This window comes from Oncorhynchus mykiss, chromosome 9 (assembly GCF_013265735.2).
Source record: "Oncorhynchus mykiss isolate Arlee chromosome 9, USDA_OmykA_1.1, whole genome shotgun sequence".
Taxonomy (NCBI): Eukaryota; Metazoa; Chordata; class Actinopteri; order Salmoniformes; family Salmonidae; genus Oncorhynchus; species Oncorhynchus mykiss.
In genome coordinates, this window is record NC_048573.1 from 8,583,371 (window position 1) to 8,600,692 (window position 17,322).

Consider the following 17,322-nt stretch of genomic DNA (forward strand, 5'->3'; position numbering starts at 1 on the left):
GTGACAACAGGTCACAAATCTTGCTGCTGTGATGGCACACTGTGGTATTGCACCCAGTAGATATGGGAGTTTATCAACATTGGATTTGTTTTCAAAATCTTTGTGGGTCTGTGTAATCTGAGGGAAATATGTGTCTCTAATATGGTCATACATTTGGCAGGAGGTTAGGAAGTGCAGCTCAGTTTCCACCTCATTTTGTTGGCAGTGTGCACATAGCCTGTCTTCTTTCGAGAGCCAGGTCTGCCTACAGCGGCCTTTCTCAATAGCAAGGCTATGCTCACTGAGTCTGTACATGGTCAAAGGTTTCTCTGTATCTCTCTCTTTCTGGTGGGTCCATCAGTGTACCATGGTCTATTATTATATGTGGTTATGACTGATGGTGTCAGATGGCGGCAGACGGTGTCAGGTGGCGGTATATGTGTTAAATGGTGTCAGATGGTGGTAGACAGTGTCAGATGGTGGTAGACGGTGTCAGACGGTGTTAGATGTGTCAGACGGTGTTAGATGTGTCAGACGGTGTTAGATGTGTCAGACGGTGTAACATGATGTCAGATGGTGTTAGACAGGTCAGACAGTGTCAGATGGTGTTAAATGATGGTAGATGGTGGTAGAAGTGTCAGACAGTGTCAGACAGTGTTAAATGGTGTCAGATGGTGGTAGACCGTGTCAGATGGTGGTAGACGTGTCAGACGGTGTCAGATGGTGGTAGAAGTGTCAGAGAGTGTCAGACGGTGTTAAATGGTGTCAGATGGTGGTGGTAGACCGTGTCAGATGGTGGTAGACGTGTCAGACGGTGTCAGATGGTGGTAGACAGTGTCAGATGGTGTTAGACGTGTCAGACAGTGTTAGACAGTGTTACATGGTGTTAGACAGGTCAGACAGTGTCAGATGGTGGTAGAAGTGTCAGACAGTGTCAGATGGTGTTAAATTATGTCAGATGGTGGTAGACCGTGTCAGATGGTGGTAGATTTTAAACAGGGAGGATTGTGTAAGCATCCGTTCCGTTGGTGAGAACACACACTTTGATACAACCATGTCTTGAGGTTGGAAAATGTGACACAACTGTGTACCACTAATAAGTCTGAAGGTTTCATAAGTACATTTATAGCAGGGCACTGCTCAATTCCCGTTTCTGAAATCATACAGAGACACCTACCATAGATCTTAACTGTACCCTACTTCATTTGAATTATTAGTGTTGTTTTTGTCTTGTCAGCTAGGCATCTATGCATGTATGATTGTTGAAACTTCATTACTAATGCAGTCAGAGGAGGATGAGCTCTGCCCTTCTGATAAGCAAAAGGAGGTTTGGGCTCATTAATGGAACGGTATCAAACGGGGCACGGCGGTCTACGGCACGGCGGTCTACGGCACGGCGGTCTACGGGGCACAGCGGTCTACGGCACGGCGGTCTACGGCACGGCGGTCTACGGCACGGCGGTCTACGGCACGGCGGTCTACGGCACAGCGGTCTACGGCGTCGAGGTGCTTGAGGCGTCACTTCGATCCCAGGCTGTGACCGGGGAGACCCATGAGGCGGCGCACAATTGGCCCAGCATCGTCCGGTTTAGGAGAGGGTTTGGCCGGCCGGGATGTCCTTGTCCCATCGTGCTCTAGGGACTCCTTGTGGCGGGCCAGGCGCCTGCATGCTGTTTTCGGTCGCCAGTTGTACGGTGTCTCCTCTAACACATTGGTGGAAACAGTGGGCAGTGTGCCAAGCAGTTTGTACGGGAATATCATGAAATTGGGGAGATATTAAACTGATGAAACATGGAAACCAGATGTTTGACTCTGTTCCATTTGTACCTTTCCAGACATTACAATGAGCCCGTCCTCCAATAGCTCCTCCCACCAGCCTCCACACACACTGAGAGACAGGCAGCTGCTTGTCTACACCCTGCAGCAACAGACTCTAGACGGTGTGGTGGATGGATGGAGGATATGTTGTGTTATTAAGGGCCTGGAGGGTGTAGAAATCAGAGAAGCTATTACAGTATAAATACAATACAACTTTATTAATCCCTGAGGGGTTGACATTAATACAATACAACTTTATTAATCCCTGAGGGGTTGACATTAATACAATACAACTTTATTAATCCCTGAGGGGCTGACATTAATACAATACAACTGTATTAATTCCTGAAGGGCTGACATTAATACAATATAACTTTATTAATCCAGAGGGGCTGACATTAATACAATACAACTGTATTAATTCCTGAAGGGCTGACATTAATACAATATAACTTTATTAATCCAGAGGGGTTGACATTAATACAATACAACTTTATTAATCCCTGAGGGGCTGACATTAATACAATACAACTGTATTAATTCCTGAAGGGCTGACATTAATACAATATAACTTTATTAATCCAGAGGGGTTGACATTAATACAATACAACTTTATTAATCCCTGAAGGGCTGACATTAATACAATACAACTTTATTAATCCCTGAGGGGTTGACATTAATACAATACAACTTTATTAATCCCTGAGGGGCTGACATTAATACAATACAACTGTATTAATTCCTGAAGGGCTGACATTAATACAATATAACTTTATTAATCCAGAGGGGCTGACATTAATACAATACAACTTTATTAATCCCGAGGGGCTGACATTAATACAATACAACTTTATTAATCCCTGAGGGGCTGACATTAATACAATACAACTGTATTAATCCCAGAGGGGCTGACATTAATACAATACAACTTTATTAATCCCTGAGGGGCTGACATTAATACAATACAACTGTATTAATTCCTGAAGGGCTGACATTAATACAATATAACTTTATTAATCCAGAGGGGCTGACATTAATACAATACAACTGTATTAATTCCTGAAGGGCTGACATTAATACAATACAACTTTATTAATCCCGAGGGGCTGACATTAATACAATACAACTTTATTAATCCCTGAAGGGCTGACATTAATACAATACAACTTTATTAATCCCAGAGGGGCTGACATTAATACAATATAACTTTATTAATCCCTGAGGGGCTGACATTAATACAATACAACTTTATTAATTCCTGAAGGGCTGACATTAATACAATATAACTTTATTAATCCAGAGGGGCTGACATTAATACAATACAACTTTATTAATCCCGAGGGGCTGACATTAATACAATACAACTTTATTAATCCCTGAAGGGCTGACATTAATACAATACAACTTTATTAATCCCAGAGGGGCTGACATTAATACAATACAACTTTATTAATCCCTGAAGGGCTGACATTAATACAATACAACTGTATTAATCCCTGAGGGGTTGACATTAATACAATATAACTTTATTAATCCCTGAAGGGCTGACATGAATACAATATAACTTTATTAATCCCTGAAGGGCTGACATGAATACAATATAACTTTATTAATCCCTGAGGGGCTGTCAGGGTGCTTCAGACAGCACAAACAGACCGTATAAAAAATTAAGGTAAAAGTGCATGGTTCCGTCTAAAGAAACTCAAATTTGAACTAAAAGTTGTTAATTAATGGCTAAGCTATCTCTAGAATAGTCATCCTTGATGGTCCTGTTAACCAGGCAGATGGCCATAGGCCACAAACGAGGCCCTTGCGCCTTTTGGGTGGAACACCTGAGACCGAGCAGGTGGTGTCCAACGGGGAGCAGTTGGAACTGTGGGTTGAGGACCTGCAGTACCCCAGGATGTCACGGGCCTCTCCTGTCTGTCTGTGTTTGTGTGTCTGTCTGTCTGTGTGGGTGTCTGTCTGTGTAGGTGTCTGTCTGTCTGTGTGTGTGTGTGTGTGTGTGTGTGTGTGTGTGCCCCCTAGTTCCTGGAGTTGACTGAGTTGTAATGACTGTGTCTGTACCAGATGGAGAGGCCTAAAATAGTCTCCTGTGAAGAGTTGACTGAGTTACAATGACTCCGTGTCTGAACATGTTGCTTCCTGGCAGTGGAAAGCAAGGCGATGCAGAGTAGAACGACATGTTGTGTTGTGTTCTCTAACACTGATGAATGTGTGACCTACTCCCTGTTAATCTCTCCTAGTGACCCGAGCGTGTGTGTGTGTTAGCGTGTGTGTGTGTGTGTGTTAGCGTGTGTGTGTGTGTGTTGGCGTGTGTGTGTGTGTTAGCGTGTGTGTGTGTTAGCGTGTGCGCGTGTGTGTGCGTGTGTGTGTGTGTTAGTGTGTGTGTGTGTGTTAGCGTGTGTGTGTGTGTGTGTGTGTGTGTGTGTTAGCGTGTGTGTGTGTGTGTGTGTGTTAGCGTGTGTGTGTGTCTGTGTTAGCGTGTGTGTGTGTGTGTGTTAGCGTGTGTGGTGTGTGTGTGTGTTAGCGTGTGTGTGTGTGTGTGTGTTAGCGTGTGTTTGTGTGTGTTAGTGTGTGTGTGTGTGTGTGTGTGTTAGTGTGTGTAATGCTCTAACAACGTTCTCAGTCTATTCATCTGGTCAGACAACACTGTACTGGACTATAACTATAACACTCTACACTATAACTATAACACCCTACACTCTACACTCTACACTATAACTATAACACTCTACACTATAACACTATAACTATAACACTCTACACTATAACACTATAACTATAACACTCTACACTATAACTATAACACCCTACACTATAACTATAACACTCTACACTATAACTATAACACTCTATACTATAACTATAACACTCTACACTATAACTATAACACCCTACACTATAACTATAACACTCTACACTATAACTATAACACCCTACACTATAACTATAACACCCTACACTATAACTATAATACCCTACACTATAACTATAACACTCTACACTATAACTATAACACTCTACACTATAACTATAACACCCTACACTATAACTATAACACTCTACACTATAACTATAACACCCTACACTATAACTATAACACTCTACACTATAACACTATAACTATAACACCCTACACTATAACTATAACACCCTACACTATAACTATAACACTCTACACTATAACTATAACACCCTACACTATAACTATAATACCCTACACTATAACTATAATACCCTACACTATAACTATAACACCCTACACTATAACTATAACACTCTACACTATAACTATAACACCCTACACTATAACTATAACACTCTACACTATAACTATAATACCCTACACTATAACTATAATACCCTACACTATAACTATAACACCCTACACTATAACTATAATACCCTACACTATAACTATAACACTCTACACTATAACTATAACACTCTACACTATAACTATAACACCCTACACTATAACTATAACACTCTACACTATAACTATAACACCCTACACTATAACTATAACACTCTACACTATAACACTATAACTATAACACCCTACACTATAACTATAACACTCTACACTATAACTATAATACCCTACACTATAACTATAACACCCTACACTATAACTACAACACCCTACACTATAACTATAACACCCTACACTATAACTATAACACTCTACACTATAACTATAACACCCTACACTATAACTATAACACCCTACACTATAACTATAACACCCTACACTATAACTATAACACTCTACAGTATAACTATAATACCCTACACTATAACTATAACACCCTACACTATAACTATAACACTCTACACTATAACACTATAACTATAACACCCTACACTATAACTATAACACTCAACACTATAACTATAACACCCTACACTATAACTATAACACCCTACACTATAACTATAATACCCTACACTATAACTATAACACTCTACACTATAACTATAACACCCTACACTATAACTATAACACCCTACACTATAACTATAACACTCTACACTATAACTATAACACCCTACACTATAACTATAATACCCTACACTATAACTATAACACTATAACACTATAACTATAACACCCTACACTATAACTATAACACCCTACACTATAACTATAACACCCTACACTCTAACTATAACACCCTACACTATAACTATAACACTATAACACTATAACTATAACACCCTACACTATAACTATAACACTCTACACTATAACTATAATACCCTACACTATAACTATAACACCCTACACTATAACTATAACACTCTACACTATAACTATAACACCCTACACTATAACTATAACACCCTACACTATAACTATAACACTCTACACTATAACTATAACACCCTACACTATAACTATAACACTATAACACTATAACTATAACACCCTACACTATAACTATAATACCCTACACTATAACTATAACACTCTACACTATAACTATAACACTCTACACTATAACTATAACACCCTACACTATAACTATAACACTCTACACTATAACTATAACACCCTACACTATAACTATAACACCCTACACTATAACTATAACACTCTACACTATAACTATAACACCCTACACTATAACTATAACACTCTACACTATAACACTATAACTATAACACTATAACACTATAACTATAACACTTATGACACTATGACACTATAACACTATGACACTATAACACTATGACACTATGACACTATAACACTATAACACTATAACACTAACTATAACACCCTACACTATGACACTATAACACTATAACACTATAACACTATGACACTATAACACTATAACACTATAACACTATGACACTATGACACTATAACACTATAACACTATAACTATAACACCCTACACTATGACACTATAACTATGACACTATAACACTATGACACTATGACACTATAATATTATAACACTATGACACTATAACACTATGCCACTATGACACTATGACACTATAACACTATAACACTATAACACTAACTATAACACCCTACACTATGACACTATAACACTATAACACTATAACACTATGACACTATAACACTATAACACTATAACACTATGACACTATGACACTATAACACTATAACACTATAACTATAACACCCTACACTATGACACTATAACTATGACACTATAACACTATGACACTATGACACTATAATATTATAACACTATGACACTATAACACTATGACACTATGACACTATGACACTATAACACTATGACACTATGACACTATAACACTATAATACTATAACACTATGACACTATAACTATAACACTATGACACTATAACTATAACACCCTACACTATAACACTATAACACTATAACACTATAACTATAACACCCTACACTATGACACTATAACACTATAACACTATAACACTATAACACCCTACACTATAACACTATAACACTATGACACTATGACACTATGACACTATAACACTATGACACTATGACACTATGACACTATAACACTATGACACTATGACACTATAACACTATAATACTATAACACTATGACACTATAACTATAACACTATGACACTATGACACTATAACACTATAACACTATAACACTCTACACTCTACACTACAACACCCTCCACTCTACACTATAACACCCTACACTCTCCACTATAACACCCTCCACTCTACACTATAACACCCTCCACTCTACACTATAACTATAACACCCTACACTCTCCACTATAACACCCTCCACTCTCCACTATAACTACAACACCCTCCACTCTACACTATAACACCCTCCACTCTACACTATAACTATAACACCCTCCACTCTACACTAGAACACCCTCCACTCTACACTATAACTATAACACCCTCCACTCTCCACTATAACACCCTCCACTCTCCACTATAACACCCTCCACTCTACACTATAACTATAACACCCTACACTCTCCACTATAACACCCTACACTCTCCACTATAACACTCTACACTATAACCCTCCACTCTACACTATAACACCCTCCACTCTACACTATAACTATAACACCCTCCACTCTACACTATAACACCCTCCACTCTACACTATAACACTCTACACTATAACACCCTCCACTCTACACTATAACACCTTCCACTCTACACTATAACACCATCCACTCTACACTATAACTATAACACCCTCTACTCTACACTAGAAACACCCTCCACTCTACACTATAACACCCTCCACTCTCCACTATAACTATAACACCCTCCACTCTACACTATAACACCCTCCACTCTACACTATAACACCCTCCACTCTACACTATAACACCCTCCACTCTACACTATAACACCCTCCACTCTACACTATAACACCCTCCACTCTACACTATAACACCCTCCACTCTACACTATAACACCCTCCACTCTACACTATAACACCCTCCACTCTACACTATAACTATAACACCCTCCACTCTACACTATAACACCCTCCACTCTACACTATAACACCCTCCACTCTACACTATAACACCCTCCACTCTACACCATAACACCCTCCACTCTACACTATAACACCCTCCACTCTACACTATAACTATAACACCCTACACTCTCCACTATAACACCCTCCACTCTACACTATAACACCCTCCACTCTACACTATAACACCCTCCACTCTCCACTATAACACCCTCCACTCTCCACTATAACACCCTCCACTCTCCACTATAACACCCTCCACTCTACACTATAACACCCTCCACTCTACACTATAACACCCTCCACTCTCCACTATAACACCCTCCACTCTCCACTATAACTATAACACCCTACACTCTCCACTATAACACCCTCCACTCTACACTATAACACCCTCCACTCTCCACCATAACACCCTCCACTCTACACTATAACTATAACACCCTCCACTCTACACTATAACACCCTCCACTCTACACTATAACTATAACACCCTCCACTCTACACTATAACACCCTCCACTCTACACCATAACACCCTCCACTCTACACTATAACTATAACACCCTCCACTCTACACTATAACACCCTCCACTCTACTCTATAACACCCTCCACTCTACACTATAACACCTCCACTCTACACTATAACACCCTCCACTCTACACCATAACACCTTCCACTCTACACTATAACTATAACACCCTCCACTCTACACTATAACACCCTCCACTCTACACTATAACTATAACACCCTCCACTCTACACTATAACACCCTCCACTCTACACTATAACACCCTCCACTCTACACTATAACACCCTCCACTCTACACCATAACACCCTCCACTCTACACTATAACTATAACACCCTCCACTCTCCACTATAACACCCTCCACGCTACACTATAACACCCTCCACTCTACTCTATAACACCCTCCACTCTACACTATAACTATAACACCCTCCACTCTACACTATAACTATAACACCCTCCACTCTACACTATAACACCCTCCACTCTACACTATAACACCCTCCACTCTACATTATAACACCCTCCACCCTCCACTCTACTCTATAACACTCTCCACTCTACACTATAACACCCTCCACTCTACACTATAACACCCTCCACTCTACACTATAACACCCTCCACTCTACTCTATAACACCCTCCACTCTACACTATAACTATAACACCCTCCAATCTACACTATAACACCCTCCACTCTACACTACAACACCCTCCACTCTACACTATAACACCCTCCACTCTACACTATAACACCCTCCACTCTACACTATAACACCCTCCACTCTACACTATAACACCCTCCACTCTACACCATAACACCCTCCACTCCATAACACCCTCCACTCTACACCATAACTATAACACCCTCCACTCTACACTATAACACCCTCCACTCTCCACTATAACTATAACACCCTCCACTCTACACTATAACACCCTCCATTCTACACTATAACTATAACACCCTACACTCTACACTATAACACCCTCCACTCTACACTATAACTATAACACCCTACACTCTCCACTATAACACCCTCCACTCTACACTATAACACCCTCCACTCTACACTATAACACCCTCCACTCTACACTATAACTATAACACCCTCCACTCTACACTATAACACCCTCCACTCTACACTATAACTATAACACCCTCCACTCTACACTATAACACCCTCCACTCTACACTATAACACCCTCCACTCTCCACTATAACTATAACACCCTCCACTCTACACTATAACACACTCCACTCTACACTATAACTATAACACCCTACACTCTACACTATAACACCCTCCACTCTCCACTATAACTATAACACCCTACACTCTACACTATAACACCCTCCACTCTCCACTATAACTATAACACTCTACACTATAACACCCTCCACTCTCCACTATAACTATAACACCCTACACTCTCCACTATAACTATAACACCCTACACTCTACACTACAACACTCTCCACTCTACACTATAACTATAACACCAGTTTGTTAAAGGTAAATGCAGCTGCAGAAAGCGGAAAACACACACATGATTTATTTTAAAAGGACACAGGTTTGAGGAAGTCCATGTCCCCTCTCTCTCGCTCTCTCTCTCTCTCTCTCTCTCTCTGTCTCTCTCTCTCTGTCTCTCTGTCTCTCTGTCTCTCTGTCTCTCTGTCTCTCTGTCTCTCTATCTCTCTCTATCGCTCTCTCTCTATCAGTTCATTTGCATAATTTCCATTCAGTATTAGCGGTTGATGCTTGTACCATTGCCTTATTTGGTGCTGCTGGCTCGTTCATTTAGTATCGTCATGTCAACACAACATACCAGGATACTGCATGCAGAAACACCAAATTATACCTAAAGATTACCTACAGATTACCTACAGATTATACCTAAAGATTACCTACAGATTATACCTACAGATTATACCTACAGATTACCTAAAGATTACCTACAGATTATACCTAAAGATTACCTACAGATTATACCTAAAGATTACCTACAGATTATACCTACAAATTATACCTACAGATTACCTACAGATTATACCTACAGATTATACCTACAGATTACCTACAGATTATACCTACAGATTATACCTACAGATTACCTAAAGATTACCTACAGATTATACCTATAGATTATACAGTAGGCTATATGCACCAATGCTATATAATACAGGTATTACATTATAATTTACGTTTTTAATTTTTATACAGTTACAGTGATCTGATCTCACGTGTGTGTGTGTGTGTGTGTGTGTGTGTGCGCGTGCGCGAAGAAGGGATACACAGCTGCAGATAGCAGGCAGGAGGAAGCAGAGGCTCCTGGGTAATTATCCCACACACTTCCTGTCCCCTGGTTTCTGTCTCAGCGGCAGTTATATTGACATTTGAGTCATTTAGCAGACGTTCTACCCAGAGCCACTTGCAGGAGCATTCGGAAAGTATTCAAACCTTTTGCTATGAGACTCAAAATTGAGCTCTGGTGCATCCTGTTTCCATTGATCATCCTTGAGATGTTTCTACAAATTGATTGGAGTCCAACTGTGGTAAATTCAATTGATTGGACATGATTTGTAAAGCCATGAGGTCGAAGGAATTATCTGTAGAGCTCTGAGACAGGATTGTGTCGAGGCACAGATCTGGGGAAGGGTACTAAAATATTTCTACAGCATTGAAGGTCCCCAAGAACACAGTGAGCCTCCCGGGTGGCGCAGTGGTTAAGGGCGCTGTACTGCAGCGCCAGCTGTGCCATCAGAGTCCCTGGGTTCGCGCCCAGGGTCTGTCGTAACCGGCCGCGACCGGGAGGTCCGTGGGGCGACGCACAATTGGCCTAGCGTCGTCCGGGTTAGGGAGGGCTTGGTCGGTAGCCTCCCGGGTGGCGCAGTGAGAAACAAGATTCTCTGGACTGATGAAACCAAGATTGAACTCTTTGGCTTGAATGCCAAGCGTCACGGTGAAGCTGTGCAGTGTTGCTCCCCATCCAACCTGACAGAGCTTGAGAGGATCTGCAGAGAAGAATGGGAGAAACTCCCCAAATACAGGTGTTCCATGCGTGTAGCTTCATACCCAAGAAGACCCGAGGTTGTAATCGCTGTCAAAGGTGCTTCAACAAAGTACTGAGTGCAGGGTCTGAATACTTATGTAAATGTGATATTTCAGTTTTTATTTGTAATAAATTTGCTGAAAATATCCAAACCTGTTTTTGCTTTGTCATTATGGGGTACTGTGACGTCATTATGGGATATTGTGATGTCATTGCGGGGTATTGTGTGTAGATTGATTAAATTGTTATTTTTTTTCCTCATCCATTTTAGAATAAGGCTTAAACGTAACAAAATGTGGGAAAAGTCAAGGGGTCTGAAAACTTTCAGAATACACTGTACATTACTGCATTCATTTTAAGATTGTTATGTGAGACAACACTGTGTTAGTGTGTATGTCTATGTGTGAGTGTGGGTGTCTGTGAGTGTGTCTGTGTGTGTGGGTGTCTCTGTGTACTCTCCATCACTGATGTCATTTAGGCCCGAACATATTCACTTTGACCCCTCTTTCCCCCCTCTATCTCTTCCCCCTCTCTCCTTCTCTGTCTTCCCTCTCTCTCTCTTCCTCTTCTCCCTCTTCCTCCCTCCCTCTTCCCCCTCTCTCTCCTTCTGTCTTCCCCTTCTCTCTCTCCCTCTCTCTCTCTTCCTCCTCTCCCTCCCTCTCTCTCTTCCTCCTCTCCCTCCCTCTCTCTCTTCCCCCTCTCCCTCTCTCTTCCCCCTCTCCCTCTCTCTCTTCCCCCTCTCCCTCTCTCTCTTCCCCCTCTCTCTTCCTCCCTCCCTCTTCCCCCTCTCTCTGTCTTCCCCCTCTCTGTCTTCCCCCTCTCTGTCTTCCCCCTCTCTGTCTTCCCCCTCTCTGTCTTCCCCCTCTCTCTCTCTTCCTCCTCTCCCTCTTCCCCCTCTCCCTCTCTCTCTTCCTCCTCTCTCGCTCTCGCTTCCCTCTCTCTCTCTCTCTCTCTCTCTCTCTCTCTGTCAGGCTTATGCCTTAGAGTTGATGTGTTATTTGCATGGCGTGAGCAGTGACATTTGATCATGTAAAGAGCTTGAGTCTGTCTATAGAAAGGTCATGCCTCTGTCAGACCGTTCTCTCACACATCCATTCCTGTTTGTTAAGAGTCTAAACATTAGCTCAATATTTTGTAAATAAGGCAATGAGATTATGACATAGGGCCACCTAATTTGTTTACACTCTAGGCAGAATGTAAACACACACACACACACACACACACTCCTAGTTAGTCACCTCCTGTGTTTACTGAGGACACACTGTGTCTCTGAACAGGAAGGGACTCCGTGATGTTAGCTGGTACTTCCTCTTGTTATAGATAGCCCAATTGGAGGTTCCATTCTCTGAATAGGTCTTCAACCACCTGTTTTGAGAGACTGTGTGTGTGTATGACTGATTAGACTTTCTCTTAGGGACTTGAGTACAGGCCTCTAAACGTTCCTACTTCCTGTATACCACTTCCAGTATACCACTTCCTGTATACCACTAAGGCCTTCTGCAGATTTCCCCTATTTCCCCTCAAGGGTTGTTCTGTGTTCTCATATAGATCACTAGTGTCCTAATATCCTCGTGTCCTCGTGATCTAGTGTCCTAGTGTCTTAGTGATCTAGTGTCCTCGTGTCCTAGTGATCTAGATAGAATTAACTATAGTAATTTTATTTACTAAAGAACACATTCATTTGGTTAGTACTGACTGTGGTTACCAAACAGGTTTACTCTCCTAAAAGCTGTTTCCATTTTAGTAGTTGGATTGAATAACTGATCATTTGTAACATCAGTCTTTCTCCCTCTCGTCTCTCTCCCTCTCATCTCTCTCCCTACATCAGAAATGGAAGAAGAACTGGTTTGTCCTCTACCCAGCCAGTCAAAACGGCATCGCTCGCTTAGAGTTTTTTGACTGCTCAGGGGGCGGGTCCAGCGACAAACCCAACACCAAGAAACTAGACAAGAAGGTAGGTTCAAATCCCTGATTGGACAAGAGGGTTGTAGGTTCAAATCCTTGGTCGGACGTAGGGCTGGGCGATATATCGAATTAATTAGATTCATTTCAATTTATGGTTTTGTGCGATATTCCAAATGCCTGTATCGCAAGAATCAAGGTTTTGTTTCTGAGCGATTATGTCCGCTTGTTCTCATGTTGTCTTTTTGGTCGTCTCCTTCTGTGCTGTGTCCCATTTACACCAGAGATCTGGATATAATGAAGAGATGCACGTCTCCGTCCTAACAATGAGAGTCATTGTCCCAAAGGCAGGAAGGCAGGCGACAAGTTTAGGTCCAATATAAGCCCATAGAAACACATTGGTCATATTTTGGACAGATTTAGGTGAGGTTTGATTCGCCTCTTCCTCTATGGTTTACACACACACACACACACACACACACACACACACACACACACACACACACACCAAGCCCCTCCCCCTGCCTCTCACGCCAACAAAGTTGAGGAGAGGGGAAAGGGGATACCTAGACAGTGTTGAGGGGAAAGGGGATACCTAGACAGTGTTGAGGGGAAAGGGGATACCTAGACAGTGTTGAGGGGAAAGGGGATACCTAGACAGTGTTGAGGGGAAAGGGGATACCTAGACAGTGTTGAGGGGAGGGGAAAGGGGATACCTAGACAGTGTTGAGGAGAGGGGAAAGGGTATACCTAGACAGTGTTGAGGGGAAAGGGGATACCTAGACAGTGTTGAGGGGAGGGGAAAGGGGATACCTAGACAGTGTTGAGGGGAAAGGGGATACCTAGACAGTGTTGAGGGGAAAGGGGATACCTAGACAGTGTTGAGGGGAAAGGGGATACCTAGACAGTGTTGAGGGGAGGGGAAAGGGGATACCTAGACAGTGTTGAGGAGAGGGGAAAGGGTATACCTAGACAGTGTTGAGGGGAAAGGGGATACCTAGACAGTGTTGAGGGGAAAGGGGATACCTAGACAGTGTTGAGGGGAGGGGAAAGGGGATACCTAGACAGTGTTGAGGAGAGGGGAAAGGGGATACCTAGACAGTGTTGAGGAGAGGGGAAAGGGGATACCTAGACAGTGTTGAGGGGAAAGGGGATACCTAGACAGTGTTGAGGGGAAAGGGGATACCTAGACAGTGTTGAGGGGAAAGGGGATACCTAGACAGTGTTGAGGGGAAAGGGGATACCTAGACAGTGTTGAGGGGAAAGGGGATACCTAGACAGTGTTGAGGGGAAAGGGGATACCTAGACAGTGTTGAGGGGAGGGGAAAGGGGATACCTAGACAGTGTTGAGGAGAGGGGAAAGGGTATACCTAGACAGTGTTGAGGGGAAAGGGGATACCTAGACAGTGTTGAGGGGAAAGGGGATACCTAGACAGTGTTGAGGGGAGGGGAAAGGGGATACCTAGACAGTGTTGAGGAGAGGGGAAAGGGGATACCTAGACAGTGTTGAGGGGAAAGGGGATACCTAGACAGTGTTGAGGGGAAAGGGGATACCTAGACAGTGTTGAGGGGAAAGGGGATACCTAGACAGTGTTGAGGGGAAAGGGGATACCTAGACAGTGTTGAGGGGAGGGGAAAGGGGATACCTAGACAGTGTTGAGGGGAAAGGGGATACCTAGACAGTGTTGAGGGGAAAGTGGATGCCTAGACAGTGTTGAGGGGAAAGGGGGTACCTAGACAGTGTTGAGGGGAAAGGGGATACCTAGACAGTGTTGAGGGGAGGGGAAAGGGGATACCTAGACAGTGTTGAGGGGAAAGGGGATACCTAGACAGTGTTGAGGGGAAAGGGGATACCTAGACAGTGTTGAGGGGAAAGGGGATACCTAGACAGTGTTGAGGGGAAAGGGGATACCTAGACAGTGTTGAGGGGAGGGGAAAGGGGATACCTAGACAGTGTTGAGGGGAAAGGGGATACCTAGACAGTGTTGAGGGGAGGGGAAAGGGGATACCTAGACAGTGTTGAGGGGAAAGGGGATACCCAGACAGTGTTGAGGGGAAAGGGGATACCCAGACAGTGTTGAGGGGAAAGGGGATACCTAGACAGTGTTGAGGGGAAAGGGGATCCCTAGACAGTGTTGAGGGGAAAGGGGATTCCTAGACAGTGTTGAGGAGAGGGGAAAGGGGATACCTAGAGAGTGTTGAGGAGAGGGGAAAGGGGATACCTAGACAGTGTTGAGGAGAGGGGAAAGGGGATACCTAGACAGTGTTGAGGAGAGGGGAAAGGGGATACCTAGACAGTGTTGAGGAGAGGGGAATGGGGATACCTAGTCAGTGTGGAGGAGAGGGGAAAGGGGATATCTAGACAGTGTTGAGGAGAGGGAAAAGGGGATACCTAGACAGTGTTGAGGGGAAAGGGGATACCTAGTCAGTGTTGAGGGGAAAGGGGATACCTAGACAGTGTTGAGGGGAAAGGGGATACCTAGACAGTGTTGAGGGGAAAGGGGATACCTAGACAGTGTTGAGGAGAGGGGAAAGGGGATACCTAGACAGTGTTGAGGGGAAAGGGGATACCTAGACAGTGTTGAGGGGAAAGGGGATACCTAGTCAGTGTTGAGGGGAAAGGGGATACCTAGACAGTGTTGAGGAGAGGGGAAAGGGGATACCTAGACAGTGTTGAGGAGAGGGGAATGGGGATACCTAGACAGTGTTGAGGAGAGGGGAATGGGGATACCTAGTCAGTGTTGAGGAGAGTGGAATGGGGATACCTAGTCAGTGTTGAGGAGAGGGGAAAGGGGATACCTAGTCAGTGTTGAGGAGAGGGGAAAGGCGATACCTAGACAGTGTTGAGGAGAGGGGAAAGGGGATACCTAGTCAGTGTTGAGGAGAGGGGAAATGGGATACCTAGACAGTGTTGAGGAGAGGGGAATAGGGGATACCTAGACAGTGTGGAGAATAGGGGAATGGGGATACCTAGACAGTGTTGAGGAGAGGGGAATGGGGATACCTAGTCAGTGTGGAAAATAGGGGAATGGGGACACCTAGACAGTGTTAAGGGGATACCTAGACAGTGTTGAGGAGAGGGGAAAGGGGATACCTAGTCAGTGTGGAGAATAGGGGAATGGGGATACCTAGACAGTGTGGAGAATAGGGGAATGGGGATACCTAGACAGTGTGGAGAATAGGGGAATGGGGATACCTAGTCAGTGTGGAGAATAGGGGAATGGGGATACCTAGTCAGTGTGGAGAATAGGGGAATGGGGATACCCAACAGAATGGGTCATATGGACACCAGAACACTTGGAGACAGTATTTCACTGTAATAGAGGAGAAGATAACAATACGAACAATACTATTTTTATGTCTCAACTACTCCAATTGAGACAGACACTAGTAACAGACACTAGTAAACAGACACTAGTAGACAGACACTAGTAGACAGACACTAGTAGACAGACACTAGTAAACAGACACTAGTAAACAGACACTAGTAGACAGACACTAGTAGACAGACACTAGTA

The 17,322-nt window shown here is 43.0% G+C and overlaps 1 protein-coding gene across 1 annotated transcript in view; it reads left to right on the top strand.

Moving 5' to 3' along the window:
* The window catches only part of dok1b (docking protein 1b), a 31,656-nt gene that overhangs the window by 1,826 nt on the left and 12,508 nt on the right, over positions 1-17,322 (top strand). The window contains exon 2 of the mRNA XM_036987249.1: positions 13,731-13,856. Coding sequence (XP_036843144.1) covers positions 13,731-13,856 — 126 coding nt within the window. The remainder of the gene's footprint in view (positions 1-13,730; positions 13,857-17,322) is intronic.